Source organism: Cynocephalus volans, chromosome 3 (genome assembly GCF_027409185.1).
Source record: "Cynocephalus volans isolate mCynVol1 chromosome 3, mCynVol1.pri, whole genome shotgun sequence".
NCBI classification, from domain to species: domain Eukaryota; kingdom Metazoa; phylum Chordata; class Mammalia; order Dermoptera; family Cynocephalidae; genus Cynocephalus; species Cynocephalus volans.
This window is the reverse complement of record NC_084462.1, coordinates 67,183,117-67,200,737: the sequence shown is the minus strand read 5'-3', so window position 1 is coordinate 67,200,737 and position 17,621 is coordinate 67,183,117. Positions and strand designations below refer to the sequence as shown.

The 17,621-nt window shown below is 35.0% G+C and overlaps 1 protein-coding gene across 7 annotated transcripts in view; it reads left to right on the top strand.

The window, feature by feature from the left end:
- Positions 1 to 17,621, top strand: part of NEO1 (neogenin 1) — a 236,349-nt gene that overhangs the window by 121,930 nt on the left and 96,798 nt on the right. For 4 of the 7 annotated variants that reach the window (XM_063088928.1, XM_063088925.1, XM_063088927.1 and 1 more), the window contains exons 7-8: positions 5,762 to 5,916; positions 7,299 to 7,419. In XM_063088928.1, coding sequence (XP_062944998.1) covers positions 5,762 to 5,916; positions 7,299 to 7,419 — 276 coding nt within the window. Of the gene's footprint in view, positions 1 to 5,761; positions 5,917 to 7,298; positions 7,420 to 8,543; positions 8,613 to 17,621 lie in introns of all 7 variants that reach the window. The other 3 variants (XM_063088926.1, XM_063088922.1, XM_063088923.1) reach the window with 1 other exon arrangement.

Here is a 17,621-nt window from a genome sequence, read left to right as displayed (position 1 = left end):
AGCAATTCCTGAAAATGGAAAGTAAAATGAAAGAAATGACTCAAATGTCTATCCAGTTGGTGGTATAGCCGCACAGGAAGTTAATAATTCCAAGTGAAAGTTACTATTCCAAATAAATTTAAAATAGTAACTGGACTACATATACCAAGTGGGATATACTCTAAGGATGAAAAGAACTGCACAGATCTTCAGTTGTTTTCTGTTATACTGTTGGTGGAAGTGTTTATTCTGAGACTATGGGGTATAAGATAAAGTAAATGAGAAATTTATGTTAGTGTCGTTGAGAACAGATTTTTCAGCCTGAGAGAAAGAAGATTCAAATGTAAAACTGAAATTCAGTTAAAACCTATGGTCTTGAATTGAATTGGAAATATCAATAGTTATGATGAAGTTTATACTTAAAAAATACATAATTGCTGGCTTTGTCCAAAAAAAGGTCCTAAAAATAGCAACTGGAAAATACTAAAGACCAGTAGGGTTATGTCAGAAGGGCTCAGGAGCATCCAGATGACTCAGGCTTTCTCTATTGGTCAAAGATAGAATAGTTTAAGAATCAAGAGAATACTAACTTCGGTTAATTGGAGCATATAACTGAAAAGTATATTTCAAACCAAGAGCTAATACTGGTACTTTAAAAAAAAAAAAAAGAAAACTTTGGGGGAGGATATTAGAAGAAAACCAGCGTCATTGTTTGGAACATAGTAAGTAAAGGGGAAAAAATTAAGCATTTATCCTGCCCTTTTTATAAGAACTGTACTTTAGGATAAATGAGTAATTGAGGGTTATCCTAATAATTAATTGAAGGAATATAATAATAAATAGTTGAGGAGATGTTTCTCTTTATAGAAGGAATGGTAGAATAAGAATATTACTATTTTGCAACTCCTAGGAGACAGTGTTTATCAAAGGCTGTAACATTACAAAGAGAGACAGTTGCACATTGCAAACCTCCTGATAGAAGCACATTGAACTGCCTATGAAGTAGTAGTCTTGGGGGAAAAAAATAAGCCCAACTCTAATCAAGCATCTACATTTAACTGCAGGTTTACAGGAAGAACATGTTAAATACCGTCATGGCAATGCAGTCAGCAGAAGAAAGACTGTAGGAAACTTTACTTGATTTCTTAAGTTGCAAAGATAAGACGTAAAGGAGGAACCCCAGGGATTAAAAGAAATTTAAGAAACAAATTAATACCAATGAGTACACCTTGTTTACCCAATTCAAATAAAGTAAATAATTTTTTAAAACGTAGGCCAATTGGTGAAGTGTGAGTACAGACTGGGTAATTAGTGATATTAACAAATTATTATAGATACCAACCTGCTGATGGCATCACAGTAATGTTTAGAAATGGGAGTTCTTGTTTTGTAGAGTTACTTAAATATTTATATATGAAATAATATAATACCTGGGTTTTGCTTTTGAATAATCTGTGTGTGATGCTGGCTTGGGGGATGGAATGGATTAAGGTATAGATGAATCCGTATTGACCATGAGTTGATAATTGTTGAAGCTTCATACATGAAAGGCACACAGGGATTTATTATTCTATTCTCTTCTATAAAATTTAAAGTTTAAGAAACAAATACAGGTTTTGGAGTCACGCTGCCTGGGTTCAAAATCCAGATCTGTCACTGACCAAACCTGTATGACCCTATGGAGTTACTTAGCCTCTCTGTGTATTAGTGTCCTCCTCTGTAAACTGGAAATAACATAGTAATACCTAAGTACAGTCACACACCATGTAGCAGTGTTTTGGTCAAACACAGACTATATGTATGACAGTTGGAGCAATAAGTTTATACCATACAGCATAGGTGTGAAGTAGGCTATATCATCTAGGTTTGTGTAAACAGAATCACCTAACAATGCATTTCTCAGAATGTATGCCTATTGTTAAGTGACACATGACTGTAATAGGATTGTTGTGGAAACTAAATGGTAATAAGTGAAAAGCTTTCAAGAATGTTATTATAAGATATAAACTAAAGTCATAAAATTACATTTGGTTAAAGATCTTAGTGTACTTAAGAATAATCCATTTTAATTCCTTATTTAGTATAGGAGAAAACTGAAACCCATAGATTTTGAAACCCATGTTTAGCAAATGTCCACTGGAGAACCAGAATTCAACTTTAGATCACTTGACACCCAGTCATTAACAACTGCTTTACATTAATCTATAAATTGTTAAATAATTGCTGAAGAATATTCAAGAGTCAGAAGACAAAATTTCAACAAATAGTGTTAACTGACTGAGTTGGCTTTTATTAGCAATTCATGAATCAGGTAGCGTCTGATCTAAAGAATAGGTAAATGTTACCCTGGGCATGGCAGAATGGTCAATTTTGTAAGGTAGCTAGAGCAGGAACAAGGAAACATCAGAATACAAAAAGCAGGTTGGTCAACATCAGGTTACTTCAGATTACTTTCCTTGTGACGATCAAAGTAGAGGGTACTTCCCTATCCTGTGGGCTAAAACTGACCTGTTTAGGGATTTGGCTATTATCTCTCTCTCCTGATTTCTCAGAAGGTCAGATAAACAACTTAGTTTCAGTTCGGTGATGGGAAGCATGAATGATTTCATTTTGTTTTGATCTGGTGGGGTCTAGTGCAGGAGCTTAGTCCAAATCAGTGGCCTACAAATTTTATGTAACATAAGTAAACTTAAATCTGTTTATTAAATAGAAGGAGCGTTGCAAATATGTTTGGTTTTCCTACATCTAAAATTTATTGCAGTTCAAATGAAAACTCCAAGTTGTTCTTGTTTGTTTGCTTTGAGAAGAACAGGGAAAATTAAAATAAGATGTGTCCAAATTTATCTGGGGGAGGAAAAGCCCTAAACAAACATGTTAGGAAAATTTTGAGAAAATGAAGGAATAAAAGAAGAGTATTTGTTCTATGAAATATTAAAACTTATTATACATAGTTATAGTAATTTGTGGTTCTGGCCCAGGAATAGACAGATTGATGAAACCACTTAGTATTCAGAAACAAACTCCCAACAGTGCATAGAATTTTTCATATTGAAACTTTGAAATCATTTTCTCTTATTGGGACTCCTGAGCTTACCATTTAGAAAAATATAAATATGGATATTTGCCTCAGTAAGTCTAGACTGTTTCATAGAACTGCTGGAAGAAAATGTAGTAAATGTTGAAGCAGGGAAAGCCTTTGCAGTAAGAACAATGAAATACAGATGCCAAAGTAGAGAGGACTTAGAAGTTTTACCACATAAAAGCTTAAAACTTTGGTATAACAATAGGTGGCTTAAGTTAATCAGGGAATAGTCAGGAGCCAGAAACCACACCAGGCATTTTAACAGGGAAGATTTAATATAAAGAATTGTTATATTTAAAACTAACAATTTAGTAGTTAAAATGTGTTTAACTACTAAAAGGGATAAAATAGGACTCTAAAGAATTTAGAAATAGTAAATATAAGGGTCAACTACTACTACCTCTTGAGCTGAGGGAGAGAGTCCAAAAAACTTGGAAAAGAGCCTCCCCAAGACTGCTGTTCAGACCTCATTAGAGTGTAGCTGCTACTGGAGGACACAGCTATGGGCCAAAGCTGGTCCACAGGAGACTGCCATCTGGGGTGCCACAGGCCCGAGCTGACAGGTGGAAAGCTGCCTGATGGGGCGGTATGGGCCTCACTGATGATGAACAAGAAGTTGCCCACTGAGGTGTCATGGGTCAGAGCTGGTACACTGGACCCTGTCCAGTGAGATGCTGTGGGTTAGAGTGGTGACAGAAAGCCACCTGCTGGAGGAAGCTGGAGAAACTTACTAGAGGCTGAATGCAGAAACTTGCAGAAGGGCAATCATCATTGGGTCTCCCACAAACCTAATAGCTACACCATAGGGACAAGAAAAAGAGCACACCCTGACTTGAAAGATGAGCCCTTCTTTCTACTTTGCAATATCCCTCCAGTACCATTTATTAACAAAGCATCAGCTGACAAATTCTGCATCTGTTATTGCAAAAAAGGATGGATTTGGACCTGAGAGGCCATAAATTGATAACTGACATTATGTGAAAAGCTCTTGTATACAGATGAGAAAATTGTGAACACCGTAATTGAAAAAATGATGGAGTACTTGTATAGACAATTCACAGAAGAGTAAATATAAATGGCTAGTCAATGTTTAAAAGGACAGTAAAATTCACTATTAATAGATTTTTCTGATTTCATCTCATTGTACAGACTTATGTTTTTTGGATCTTCTATCACTGTGAATGTGTTTCTTCTTAAGACTGTATCTTTTTTCCCCTACTTGGGGGAGGTTTTGCTTCCCTGGTATTCCCTGCTTTCTATACTTTTATTATTCATTTACCTAAGTTGTATAGCCAGTTTGGACTTCTTCCTGGAGCCTACCCTACTCTAGCCAGTGCAACAGACAAGATATTTTTTTTAAAAAGCAGATTGGAAAGGAAGAAAATATACCTGTGTCTATTCATAGCAATATGATTGTCTATGTAGATAATCTCCAAATTGTCTGTACAAAAGCTGATAGAACTGAGTGAGTTTAGCATGGCCAAAGGATAAAAGTTTATATAAATCAGTTTCACTTCTACATACTTGCAGTGAACAATTGGAAATTTAAAAATTTTAAAGTACCACTTATAATAGCACCAAAAAATGTGAAATACCTAGGAATATACCTAACAAAGTATGAACAAGATTTGTATACTGAAATCTATAAAACATTGATGAAAGAAATCAAATATCTAAATAATTGGAGAGATAAACTATGTTCATGGAAAGGACAACTCAATATTGTTAAGGTGTCAGCTTGCCACAAATTCAGCACAGTCCCAATCAAAATACTAGTAGGCTAGATACATTTTAGCTCAAGTGTAAATAAAGCTGCTACTTTGTCATCCTTGTGGTTATTTAATAGAACTAACTTACAATCAAGCTTGCTGCTTTGTGATACAGGGGTTTCTTTGTCATTTGAAATTTTCAAACCAGGATCAGTAAGACCCTTTGTCAAGTATGTCGTATAGGAAATTATGAGGAAATTACAGCATTAGGTAAAAAGTTGGAATAGATGATCTATTTTGACCTTTCTAATTAAAAATTGTATGGATCTATTATTTATTAGCCAGCAATTTACAACTTTGAGGTAAGGGGAAAGGGAGATATGAAAATATTCAGTCTTTTTCAGATGTGCTTACCTTTTCCTCAAAGATCTTGTCACTCTTCCTCCCACCCTTTAAAACTAATTCATGTGATAAGGGATGTTACTAATGGGAGTATGCATGAGTGAACTATTTGAGGTGTCTAATATGCCATTTGTTTTACTTTTTTTGTTGTTTATTACTCATCAAGCTGACTGAAAAGAAAGATTGTGTCAGTCTTTTCAACTCTTTAAACTTTCATTATGGGTCTTCCAAAATGGTATAAATCTTAGGGTAATAATCTTTAATATTTCTTTTTAGACAGCTTGTATTATTCATATTTTCAATTTCTTCAATAAATCCATCTTAGTAAATATTTCTCAACAAGGAGCTAGGGAAACTCAGAAATTCTCTTTATAACAGTTAATTATACCAGAAAACCAGTTTTTAAAGATATTGTGTTCCCAACATGTATTTTTAATATGTGTTCTTTATGTGCCTTTGCAAAAATGTGAAAGCCTCAAATGATGAGTAAAAATCTTGTGAATTCTATGATTTGAAAAAAATGGTTGAAATATAAATAACTAACTGTTTTTATCTTCATTAATATCTTGATTTTATTTCTATTTTAAAGCTCAACCTGAATTCCGGAAGCAGCCTACTAACATATATGCTCACGAATCTATGGATATTATATTTGAATGTGAAGTGACTGGGAAACCAACTCCAACTGTGAAGTGGGTCAAAAATGGGGATATGGTTATCCCAAGTGATTACTTTAAGATTGTAGTAAGTATTTTTCAAAGGAGAACATTTATTTCTGAAACCTTTAAATGTTTTTAAATGTAATTACCAAGAAAGCAGTTATCTTATATACTAGTTTGTGTACTGCAAATGAGTATAGGAAAATTCACAGAGTGTTAATCTCTTCATTGGCTGTTGAGAAAGCCAAACCCAGAAATATTTTGGTAGCTTATGAAAAAGATCAACATAGCAAATCATTGGCTGAAGTAAACCTAGCAACAATCTAGTACTCTCTCTTAAACACACAGGTACTCTTAAGCACTAGTGATTAGTGCATGGATGTGTATAGTACCACCCCCTGCTGCCCCCTTGTATTCACAGCTCTCTATTCAAGACACAGAATCTGTCACTTGAAGTGTGGAAGGATGACCCTTCTGAAAAACATATTAACTAAAAAATGCAACTGTCCGTACAAAACTTAATCAAAAATAATGAACTGATGCCCAGATCCTTCAAAATAAGTACCCAGTGTTGGAAAATTGTTGTGACAATAGATATAAAGATTCTTTAAAAAGTAAATGCAAAAAAAAAAAAAATGTGTTAAATGTATTTAAGCATACTCACCATAATGTAGTAAATGCTTAGTAGATATAATCTACTATTATTATATTGTCATTATCTAGCAACCTAGTAATAGAATTATCTAGATTTTAGTAATAATAAGGATTAATGACATACCTTAGCATCTCTACATGACATTCATAAAAATGATCAGAAATAATTATGGTTGTTAAAGATTTAATAGCTCATTATAAATTTGTCAGATAAGTAATTCATTCTTAGTAGGAATGTGTTTTCTATTTTTAAATGAATAATCTCATGTTATAAAAAGTAATTCACAAGTATTTAACATTAAAAAGCAACCTGTTATAGTTAAATTAGCATTTTTATTTTTTATTAATAGTTGACATTCATACAGTATTTTATAGTTTAAGGAAAGCCCATATGTATATGGCTTCATTTAACTTATGATAGTCTAATCTGTTAGAATTATTGATATTACTCATACAGATAATCTTAGGAAAACAATACCTTAAATTCCAAGTTCAGACTTTCACTAGGGTAACATGGTATTGCATGCCAGATGTTTTTCTAAGCAAAGGTAAATTTGCAGAATGAAGGCAGGACTTCCCCTAAGTGTTAAATTCTTCATTGTTATTGACAGTATGTACCATTCTAGTGAGGCCAATACCTTGCCAGTATTTTAATATAAACTTGAATTGACAGATACACAGGTAGATAATATTTAGTAATTGAACATAACGTTTTACTTGTTTTTTCTATCCAAAAAGAGTATACTCTTGAGATTTTGAACTAATATCTGTAGATTGTATCAGAAAAGTTTTATTTATGTTTTTCTTCCTCAGAAGGAACATAATCTTCAAGTTTTGGGTCTGGTGAAATCAGATGAAGGGTTCTATCAATGCATTGCTGAGAATGATGTTGGAAATGCACAAGCAGGAGCCCAACTAATAATCCTTGAACATGGTAAGAGGGGCTGAAATAGTAAAATGAAAGAGGCTGAATGTCTGAGGAACCTAGTACCTCTCACTCCAGGATACCCCATGACTGATCCACCTGTTTGTAAAGGCCAATATGTAGCATAACTAAGAGAAAAAGAATAGCAGTCTAAATCATTTCTTTCACTTAAAATGACCTAGAAACACAATTTTAGATAATGTTGAAAAGAAATTGGTATTAAAAGAAAAACTGAACAATTATAGAGGCTTACACAAATGAATGTTTTTCAGAATTCACATATTCTAAACTCATAAATATATTTCTGCCATCTAAAGAAAAGCTTCTTAAAGTACTATTTATTTTACACTGAATTTTTCTTTGGTTTTTCCAAAATAAAATGAACTTGCGTTTTCTGATTATCATCAAAAATCACGCTTGTTATAAAAAATTCAGACAACATTGAAAAGTATAAGGGAAAAAAAAAATCTACCCTTAGTCAGAGTCAAATCAGGGGAAACTGTACTGTAATTTGAGCAGGGAAAGTTTAATGGAAAGAATTATTAACTATAATGGGATTGGAGTAATAGGGAGTTGGCTAGTAGGAAGTAAAGAAAACTCTAAAAAATACAAGAACAGTGATGTAAGGAGAAACCACAACCTCTGTGTCTGAGAGAGGGTGCTCAGGAAGAGTCTCCCTCTTAGAGCTGAGATCCAGACCTTGTTGGAGAGGGTGTGGCCATGGTTTACTGGATGGTTGGAAAAAGTTGATGTGGTGCTGTGCTGTTGAAAATTGCTCAAAATATGCTCTGTAGGGTCCTAGGGAAAGCTGTGCAAAGGGAGGTGTCTCACCAAAAGCATTCTGCTACAAAACCACCGACAGGGTCAGGTGTTGAGGGAAGCTGCTGGAAAAAAAACCTTCCTTCTGCAATGTATGCTTAGTGCTCTGTACTAATAAAGTTTAACACATGTGGCAAAGGAAAAATATATAAAGGGCCCAGCTCCATTTTTGCAAAATAGTCAATTAAATATGAATTTGGAGCTGAGAGGCAGTAAATTGACAACTGGCACATACTCCAAATCCTGCCTCCTAGGAGTACTGCAAATGAGCACACACAGATACCTACATGGTTTGGTAACTTGTTTTCTTACAGCAACATGCTGTGGGCATCTTTCCATGTCAACAAATAGAGATCTGCATCAACATTGTTCTTTGTCAAGTGGTATGCAGTTTGTTTTATATAACTGATTCCCTACTGGTTAACATTTAAATTGTCTCCTATTTTTTGCTGTTATGAACAACACTGTGTTGAACTGTTTTAGATGATTATCTTCACATACTAAACTACTAAAAGTTGAATTGTTTAGTTAACAGTTCTGTGTTAAATTCATAGTCGTACCCATTAGTTGCATTATTTATTTGCTTTAGCAAATAAATCTTTTTTTTTTTTCATTTTGAACATTTCTCAAGAATGCATGAAAAATATACACTTTAGACATCTGCTCTTTTATCTTAGTCAAACAATCAGGTACCCGTGTGGTCCAGGAACAATTTCTCTGACAGCTGTAGCTTGGCCAGGAAAGCTAATTGGCAAGGATGATACCTACTCTGGCTTTGCACTAAAATAGCATATAGGATTTTTATGTTAAGAATACACTTGAGAGTGCAGTTATAAAAAGGCATGAAGTATTAGAAAATTTTGCTTTTTTCTTCCTATGTTTGTATGTGATAATACCCTTCCTTGTTTATTGAAAATGATTTAGTAGAAGCATGTCACTTTTCCATCCTGGCAATATACCTGAGTACAAGTACCAAATAAGGCACTAGCAGAATCAGTGAGGTAGATAGGCTTATTTCTTTTTACTAGTGGCGTCGGCTCTTCTTAGTGAACTTTGTGGCTGTCTTAGGGTGTTATTTACATGGAACCGAGAAAGGGGACTTTAGTATGTTTGTATTTGGGATTACCACTATAAATTTAACTCTGGCAGCATAAATGGTTGGCTGTGATAGGAGGTCCCTAAACTAATCTTAATTGGGCTTTCCTCTGAAAATGCTTGGATGGTGTGTGTGTTTCTCTTTTTTTGATGACAACATCTTATGGGCTGGTGAAATTTTGTAGTGACCAACTCAGGGATACATTAGGAGCATAGATGATAAAAAGGAAAATCATGTTATTTTGTTTTCTATTTTGCTGTTTTACTTTAATTTGCAAGATAGACATTTATGTGGGAAAGTTAAAACAGAGAAGATAACAATTTATAAGATGTGATCTCTGCCTTTCTGAAGTTTACAGTATAGCAAGGGATATAAGTGATGTATACAACTTTAATACTAGTCCAGATTAGTGTTATTTTTATAATACAAGTAAAGCAATATATAATTTATGTTTTTAACAATTTATTTTTAATTTTAAGTCTTTTTTTAAAAACCAAATCAATTACAAAGTCCATGTTATGTGGCTTTACAGAAAAGTGACTACATCTTTATTTCATAGTTTAGAAGTATTATACAAAGCCTTATAGACTTAGACTAACAATAGTTTCTTTTGCTGTTGTTTTAAACATACAGTTTAGAAGACAGGTATTCTGTGTGATCAGGGAATTTTTTCATGTAAGATGTCCCCTTGTAATAGGGCTCGAATGATAAGATTTCCAGATGTTAATTTAAAAGAGCTGGATCAGTATGGAGATGGAATATAGTACCTGTTCCTATAGAAAGGTGGCCTGTAAAGGCAGAATGGATCAGAGTGATAACGGCCATAATTATTAGCAGTGTAAGACAGTCTGATGGTAAAGTGAGGTTTAATTAGAGGAAGACAGAGTAAAGAGTGGTTGAAGGAATATTGTTATAAGACATCATTGTGAGATAAGTACTTATACTACGGAAATGGAAAAAAAGGGCCCTAATGAAGAGATATTAGTGATTTATCTGATTCATTGTTGAAGAGAAGTTAGAGATACTGCGGGTATTATCTGAGTGACCATAAGAATGGTGATGTCTTTACAAAAATAGAAAAGGAAAGTGAACTGAAGTGGAAGGGGATTTCTACTTCTACTCAGGATGTAAAGAGTGTGCAAAAAACATCCTCCTCTCACAATGAGAAAAAACTTGATAATCTACAAAATCATAACTTCTCTTGAGCCCATCAGAGAGTCGAGCTTGCAAAGCAACTAAGTAACCTAAATTCCAAAGTGGAAAGCACCCTCAAGGAACAGGTCATATGAATTGTTTCACCTTTGGCAGAACACAAGAGAAAGAGATGGTTGCCATAAAAAGAAGAAAACTCCTAAAATTTTAACTAATTGCTAAAGGCCCAGTATGGACTAGTTTAGAATATCTGTGGGCCCCAGATACAAAGAGAGTTCATACTTGCTTGCAGACACTTTCCCTGGGGTTCCATAGGGTACTCCCAGTTAGGAGTGGGCAAAGCAGGAGACTAGAGAAAGCCATCTCTGTGGTGTTGAGATGAAGGAGGTGATCTGTGGCTGCTAGGAGATAGACACAAAGTCCCTCCCATTTACTCAGACCCTTCTCTTTTAAGCCTCAAACCAATGAGGGAGGGGCAGAAAACCTTAATTCATATGTTTTCTGGAAGGAGATTAGAAACCAAATCCCTCTGCTTCTTGGGGAAGGAACCCTCTGGCCCCCAGGATACAGGCAAAGACTTATTGTTGCTGGGGAAAGGATAGAAGAGAAAACCCTTCACTTCTGAAAGAAGGGCAGAAAGTCATTTTGGGCTTCTGCATCCTACACCAATACCAGGAAAAATCCTTTTACTACTGGAGAAGGAGTTGGAAACTCCCACCTAAGACCAACATAAATATAAAGCAGATTTCAGCTGCCATGTGAAGAAGAACCACAGGACCTACTTAAGAGTGAGGCTGGACCAAAGCAGCAGAGAATCCTACCTGTCCCAGCAATGAGTCTAGCGCTGAATAACAAAAGCTTTCTACTGTTTAGGCAAGGTCAGGAGCATGGAGAGAAATCCCTGTGGTATTGATATGCAGGAAAGGTTGAAAGCAGAAAATTTGAGAAAAACTCTCTGGCTCCTAAGCACAACACAATGGTAATGTACCAGTAGAGTAATTTGAAACCTATGGTATGCTGAAGGTATCTATAACAACAGTAAAATCCATAGCAAACTCAATTCCTGACTAGATTGACTATACTCCTCTACATCAACAGCTTCACAGAAGAATAGGCATGTCAGTTTCCAGGTGTAAATGATACTTACTGCTGTTCTGCACACCCTGTTCATCATTCAGTCAAAAACTAATAGACTCAAAAAAAGCAAAGGAAAAAAGCCTACTCATTTGTTAGGAGATAAAGCAATCAACAGAACCAAATTCAGCCTTTGTGACTTCTGTAAGGTAATAGAAAGATATTCTTAGAAAATATACCATTTGTATCCCATTACATACCCTTCTTTAAAAAATTACTTGTAGATGTGCTCCTACAGACTACAAGATAAATCAAAATCAAGAACTCAAAAACAAAACATATTCTAATCCAGCAGTCTCACTCCTTGGTATTTACCTGAATGAGTTGAAAAGTTATGTCCACACAGAACTTTCACACAAATGTTTATAGCTTTATTTCTAGTTGCCAGACCTTGGAAACAACCAAGATGTCCTTCAGTAGGTGAAAGGATAAATAAACTGTGGTGCATCCAGACAATGGAATATTACCCATCACTAAAAAGAAATGAGCTATCAAACCATGAAAATACATGGAGGAATCATAAATGCATATTACGAAGTGAAAGAAGCCAGTCTGAAAAGACTACAAACTGTATGATTCCAACTATATGATGTTTTTTAAAAGGTAAAACTATAGGAATAGTAGAAAGATCAGTGGTTGTCTGGGTTTATGGGGAGGGAGGAATGAACAGGCAGAGCACAGAGGATTGTTAGGGCACTGGAGCTACTCTATCTAATACTATAATGGAGGATACATGTCATTATAAATTTGTCTAAACCTATAAAATATACAACATCAAAAGGGAACACTAATGTGAACCTTGGACTTTGGATGATAATGACATCTCAGTGAAGGTTCATTGATTGTAACAAATGTGCCATTCTGGTGGGGGATGTTGATAATGGGGGAGGCTATGCATGTCTAGGGCAGAGGATATATAGGAAATTTCTGTACCTTCTCAATTTTGCTACGAATCTAAAACTGCTCTAAAAATAGCTCTGAAAAAAATGAGACACCACTACGCGCTTATTAGAATGAGTAAAATCCAAAACCCTGACAACACCAAATTCTAGCAAGGATGTGTGAACTGTCATTCATTGTTGGTGGGAATGCAAAATGGTACAGCCACTTTGGAATTCTCTTACAAAATTCAACATACTTCTACCATAAGATCCAGCAGTTGTGCTCCTTCATATTTACCCAAATGAGCTGAAAATTTATGTTTACGCAAAACTTACACATAAATGTTTATAGCAGCTTTATTTATTATTGCCAAAGCAACCAAGATGTCCTTCAATCTGTGAATGGATAAACAAACTGGTACATTAATACAATGGAATATTATTCACCAAACAGAGCACCGAAGATGGGACAATATCATATGATATAACATAAGGAAATTGGAGTCTCACAAGTGAAAGTGAATAAGAACAGGACAAAACAAATATCTGAATAGATAATTAACAAGAATTTTAAAAAATGAACAGTCAAGCTACAGATCCAAAAAGAAGCTCAGACAACCCCAAGTAGGCTAAATACTGTAATAATAACAGTAAAAGAAAACACACCTATACACATCATAGTCAAACTACTAGAAACCAAACATGAGAAAATCTTGAAAGCAGCCAGAAGTTAAAAACAAAAAACAGAGGACCAAATATAAGAATTACAGCAGACTTTTTTGCGAGAAATAATGCAAGCCATAACACAATGGAGCAATATTTTTAAAGTCCTTGAAAAAAATCAACCCAATACCTATCAAGAGTATTTTCCAAAAATGAAAGTGAAATAAAGACCTTTTCAGAACAAAAGCTGAGAAAATTCATCACCGAAAGACTTGGGCTACAATAAATGTTATGGGAAGTTCTTCAGTCAGGAATAGTATTGACAACTGACAGAAACTTGGAGGATCTTCACAGGGAAACAAAGCAGGCTATGGTAGTTTCTTTTTAAAGTAAATATAAAACTTTTTTTCATCTTTTTAATTGCTTTAAGAGATAATTTACTATCTAAACAGGGGCCCACAAACTTTTTCTGTAAAGGGCCAGATAGTAAATATTTTAGGCATCATGGACCAAACAGTCTCTGTCACAACTGCTTAATTCCACCATTATAGCATGAAAGCATCCATATAGACCGAACAACTTTGATTGTTTTAGTGGAAATTTACTTATAAAAACAGGTGTCAGGTCCTAGTTCTCTGGCCTCTGGCCTAAAGTAATGATAGTTTATAACACATAAAATTAAAATGTGTGATGGAATAGTACATGTAGTATGGTGTAGCAGTAGAATTGAAAATAAACTACCGTAAGATTCTTATACTATGCAGCAAGTCACGTAATATTGTTTGAAGTAGACCGTGATAAGTTGATGATGTATTTTAAAAACGTTAGGGAAACCACCAAAACACAGGAAGAGAAAATACCTACAAAGTGAATAGTGGAAATATAGTGGAATCTTAAAAACTACTCAATCCAAAAAAAGATGAAAGAGGAGAAAAAATGAACAAAGAATAAATAGGACAAATAAAAACAATTAGCAGGATGGTAGGTTTAAATCTCTCCATATGAATTATTATATTAAATGTAAATGGTCTGGATGTGGATCGGCTGTCTCTCAATGAGGAGCTAGATTATGGCTTCCCTGAGGCCAGGCCCTTCCATGTGGCCTACCCAGAGCTCCACCTGCTCTACAAGACCTACGTGGGCAGCATCCTGTTGCTTGGAAGGGAGAGTGCTCCAAGCAGCACTACTATCTGTGCAGCGGGATGTCCAACTCCTTCTGGGGCTGGGGCCGTGAGGATGATTTCTACTGGTGCATTTAAGGAGCTGGGCTCCAGCTTTTCTACCCCTTGGGAATCACAACTGAGTACAAGACATTTCTCCACATGCATGACCCAGCCTGGCAGAGGAGACCAGAAGCACATCGCAGCTCAAAAGCAGGAGTAATTCAAGGTGGACTGGGAAGGAGGCCTGAGCACTATGAAGTACCATGTAGATTCTCCCACAGCCCTGTCTGTAGGTGGGGGCCCCCTGCACTATTCTCAACATCATGTTGTACTGTAACAAGGCTGCCACACGCTGATGTACATTTGACTGAGTTGGCTAGACAGGCCACACTGCTACTCAGGCTCAGGACAAAGCTTCAGGCCCCAGGCCCATCTCCTGTAAGATGTGGGGTGGCCTGGAGCAACAAACAGTAAGCTATGTATTTGCAGCAGCTTGGCCCCCAGAAGCAGGCTTGAGCCAGGACAGGACACATGGGGTGCCTGGGACACTGCTAGCAACAGACAGTGATCAGAGACAGGCTGGGATGTGGCCCCAGGCTGGGACTCTGCACTCTGCCTTGCTGCTTGGCCCACTCTACCTTCCTTTGTGTGCTGAGACCTGCGGGCAGTGCAAAGAGTTGAACAGGACAACATCTAATCAAGCTTGCTTTTCCTTTCCACTGGACTGCTTCATGCAGAGATACAGTTTAGAAGCCATGCAACTGATGTACGTGGCAGCTGTGATTGGAAGGTTAGAACTTCAGAACCCAGAGCGCAAGCCCACAGAAGGGAGCAGCTGATGCCAGCTCTAGCTGGTTGTCACCATGCAGGAATGTGGACCTAGTGTGGCTGGATCTTCTGATTTTTCAAAAGAAACTAGAATGCTGGATTGTTTAAAAAAAAAAAAACAAATCTAAACACATTGAACAGGATTTATCATAAAAATTAGTGGCTCTAAACTAGAAATCAGTAAAAGACGTTTGGATAATTCCCCAGTATTTGGGAATTAAAAACACTTCTAAATAATCCATGTATCAAAGAAGTCACATAGAAAATCAGAAAATATTTTGAACTGAATGAAAATGAAAATGCAGTTCACCAAAATTTGTGGGATGCAGCTAAAATATTGCTTAGAGGCAAGCTTTTAAAACTAGATAAAAAAGCAAATCAAAAGCATACAGGAAGTAGGAAGTGATAAAGAGCACAAATAATGAAATGGAGAACAGAGAAAGTAAACAAAACAGAGCTGGTTCTTTGAAAAGATCGATTAAGTTGAAATACGTTTAATGAGACTGATCAAGCCAAATAGAAAAACACGAATTACCAATATCAAGAATGAAAGGTAGAACATAATTACAAATCCTATAGACTTTAAGAAGATACAAAGAAATATTGTGAATAACTTTATGCCAATGAATTTGAAAAGGAAGATAATAGAGCTGTTTTGTTTAGGTAGGGAAAACATCAGTTTAAGACGTTTTGAGTTTGTGTTTCAGCAGAAAACCAGATAAAAATGTCTAGAACCAGAGGGCAGTCATATCAGAAACTCAGGACGGAGGTTGAGGAAGGAAATAAATTTTGGTTTTGATAGATTTCAAGCTTCTTAAGCAAACTTTTCTCTTGCTACAAATCAAGGCAGGTAAGTATTGTTTTATTTTCTTGTACATAGAGAATATTGTGTCCTCATTTGTTTTGTGGTAATGTTTTACACTATTGAAAATTGAAACTCTTTTTAACCTTTTCTTCAGTAGTAAATGGAGTTATATGGGATCATATGATATCATCTACTCTTATATCTCTACCTTCACAGGAATGTCTTAGTCATCCAAAGTTCATCCCTAACTATCCTCTTGAAAATCTTCGTAGACACCATCACATCATCTTTTGATAAACATTCTGACATGTGTTTTTTCCTTAATGGTCAGGAAATTCATTCTCGGTTCTGCCTTACACCGCCACTATTTTCTGTGGATTTACCCTGCAACACCTTATTTTGTCTGTGTAAAGATAGCACATATTCCCTGTTGTTTTTTCCTTCTTACCAATTCCAGTTACTTAGATTATTTCTAATAGAACCTGTTCTGTCATGCTAGTTTTTTGTTGTGTCTTCCTATATACTCAGTCTTGTGCACATCTTTTAAAAAATATGGTGGCCTAAAGGAGGCTGAAAAAAAGAAGCTTATATAACAGAAATAGCATATCACAGTTTTTGAATATATGATAAAGTGAAATAACAAATTAGTGTGGACTGAAAGGATTATGTAAAGGATTACATGGTATGTGGCCAGTTAGTGATTTGGAAAAAATTAAATTATATATTTACCTTGAAACATAAAATAAAATACAGAAAGGACAGAGTGAAAATTTAAATTGAATCCAAAAAGATTGAAAGCAGATAGAAGAGACTTTCTATCTGCTTTTACTAATTATAAAAGAAAATACAGAGGAAAAAATTATTTTAGAGTATAAAAATTAAAATCTTCTGTGTATGAAAAATTAAACCGAATTAAAGAGGAGACAAGCTAGAGAAGACTATCTCAAGATTAACTGAAATTTCATATTCTGAATATAACGAGCACAGACAAATGGATATGATAAAATAACTAGCATAAGCACACAACTCACAATAAAACAGTAATAATGATAGGCTGTTTCTGAACATATAACAGATACTCTACTTCAAAATCAAAGACATAAAATTCAATGAATAATTACACAAATGCTGATAGTTAACTCTCTACCCCACCTATACATATTATCAACTATGTTTCAATTAAAAAAAATTAAAAATAAATTAAAAATTCAGTGGATAAGATGTCATTTTTGTGTAATAATAAAGATTTTATATTTTAAAATAAACATTTCTTTATAATGGCTTGCTAGGGTGTGATTAGGTTTGTATCTCTTCTTCACTCTTTTAGAAATGTAAATTGTTACATTATTTACTAAAACAATTTTGACAATTATATGTTAAAAATTACCGACTCAATCATTAATTGTTCTTTTAGGAATTTTTCCTAAGGAAAGAATCAGAGATTTGGACAAAGACTACTAATATCAGCATTAGTAATTAAAAAAGAAAAAGAGGTAGGGATAAAGAGAGAAAGAATAAGTAGGAAATGATTTGAATGTCCAAAAATAGAGGAAGTAGTTAGAATAATTATAGTACAAACTTCTGATGGAAAAGTTATCTGGTCTTTAAAAACCATGCCTTTGAACACTCTTTAATAATATCAGGAAAATCTCAGGATGTAATGTCCAGTA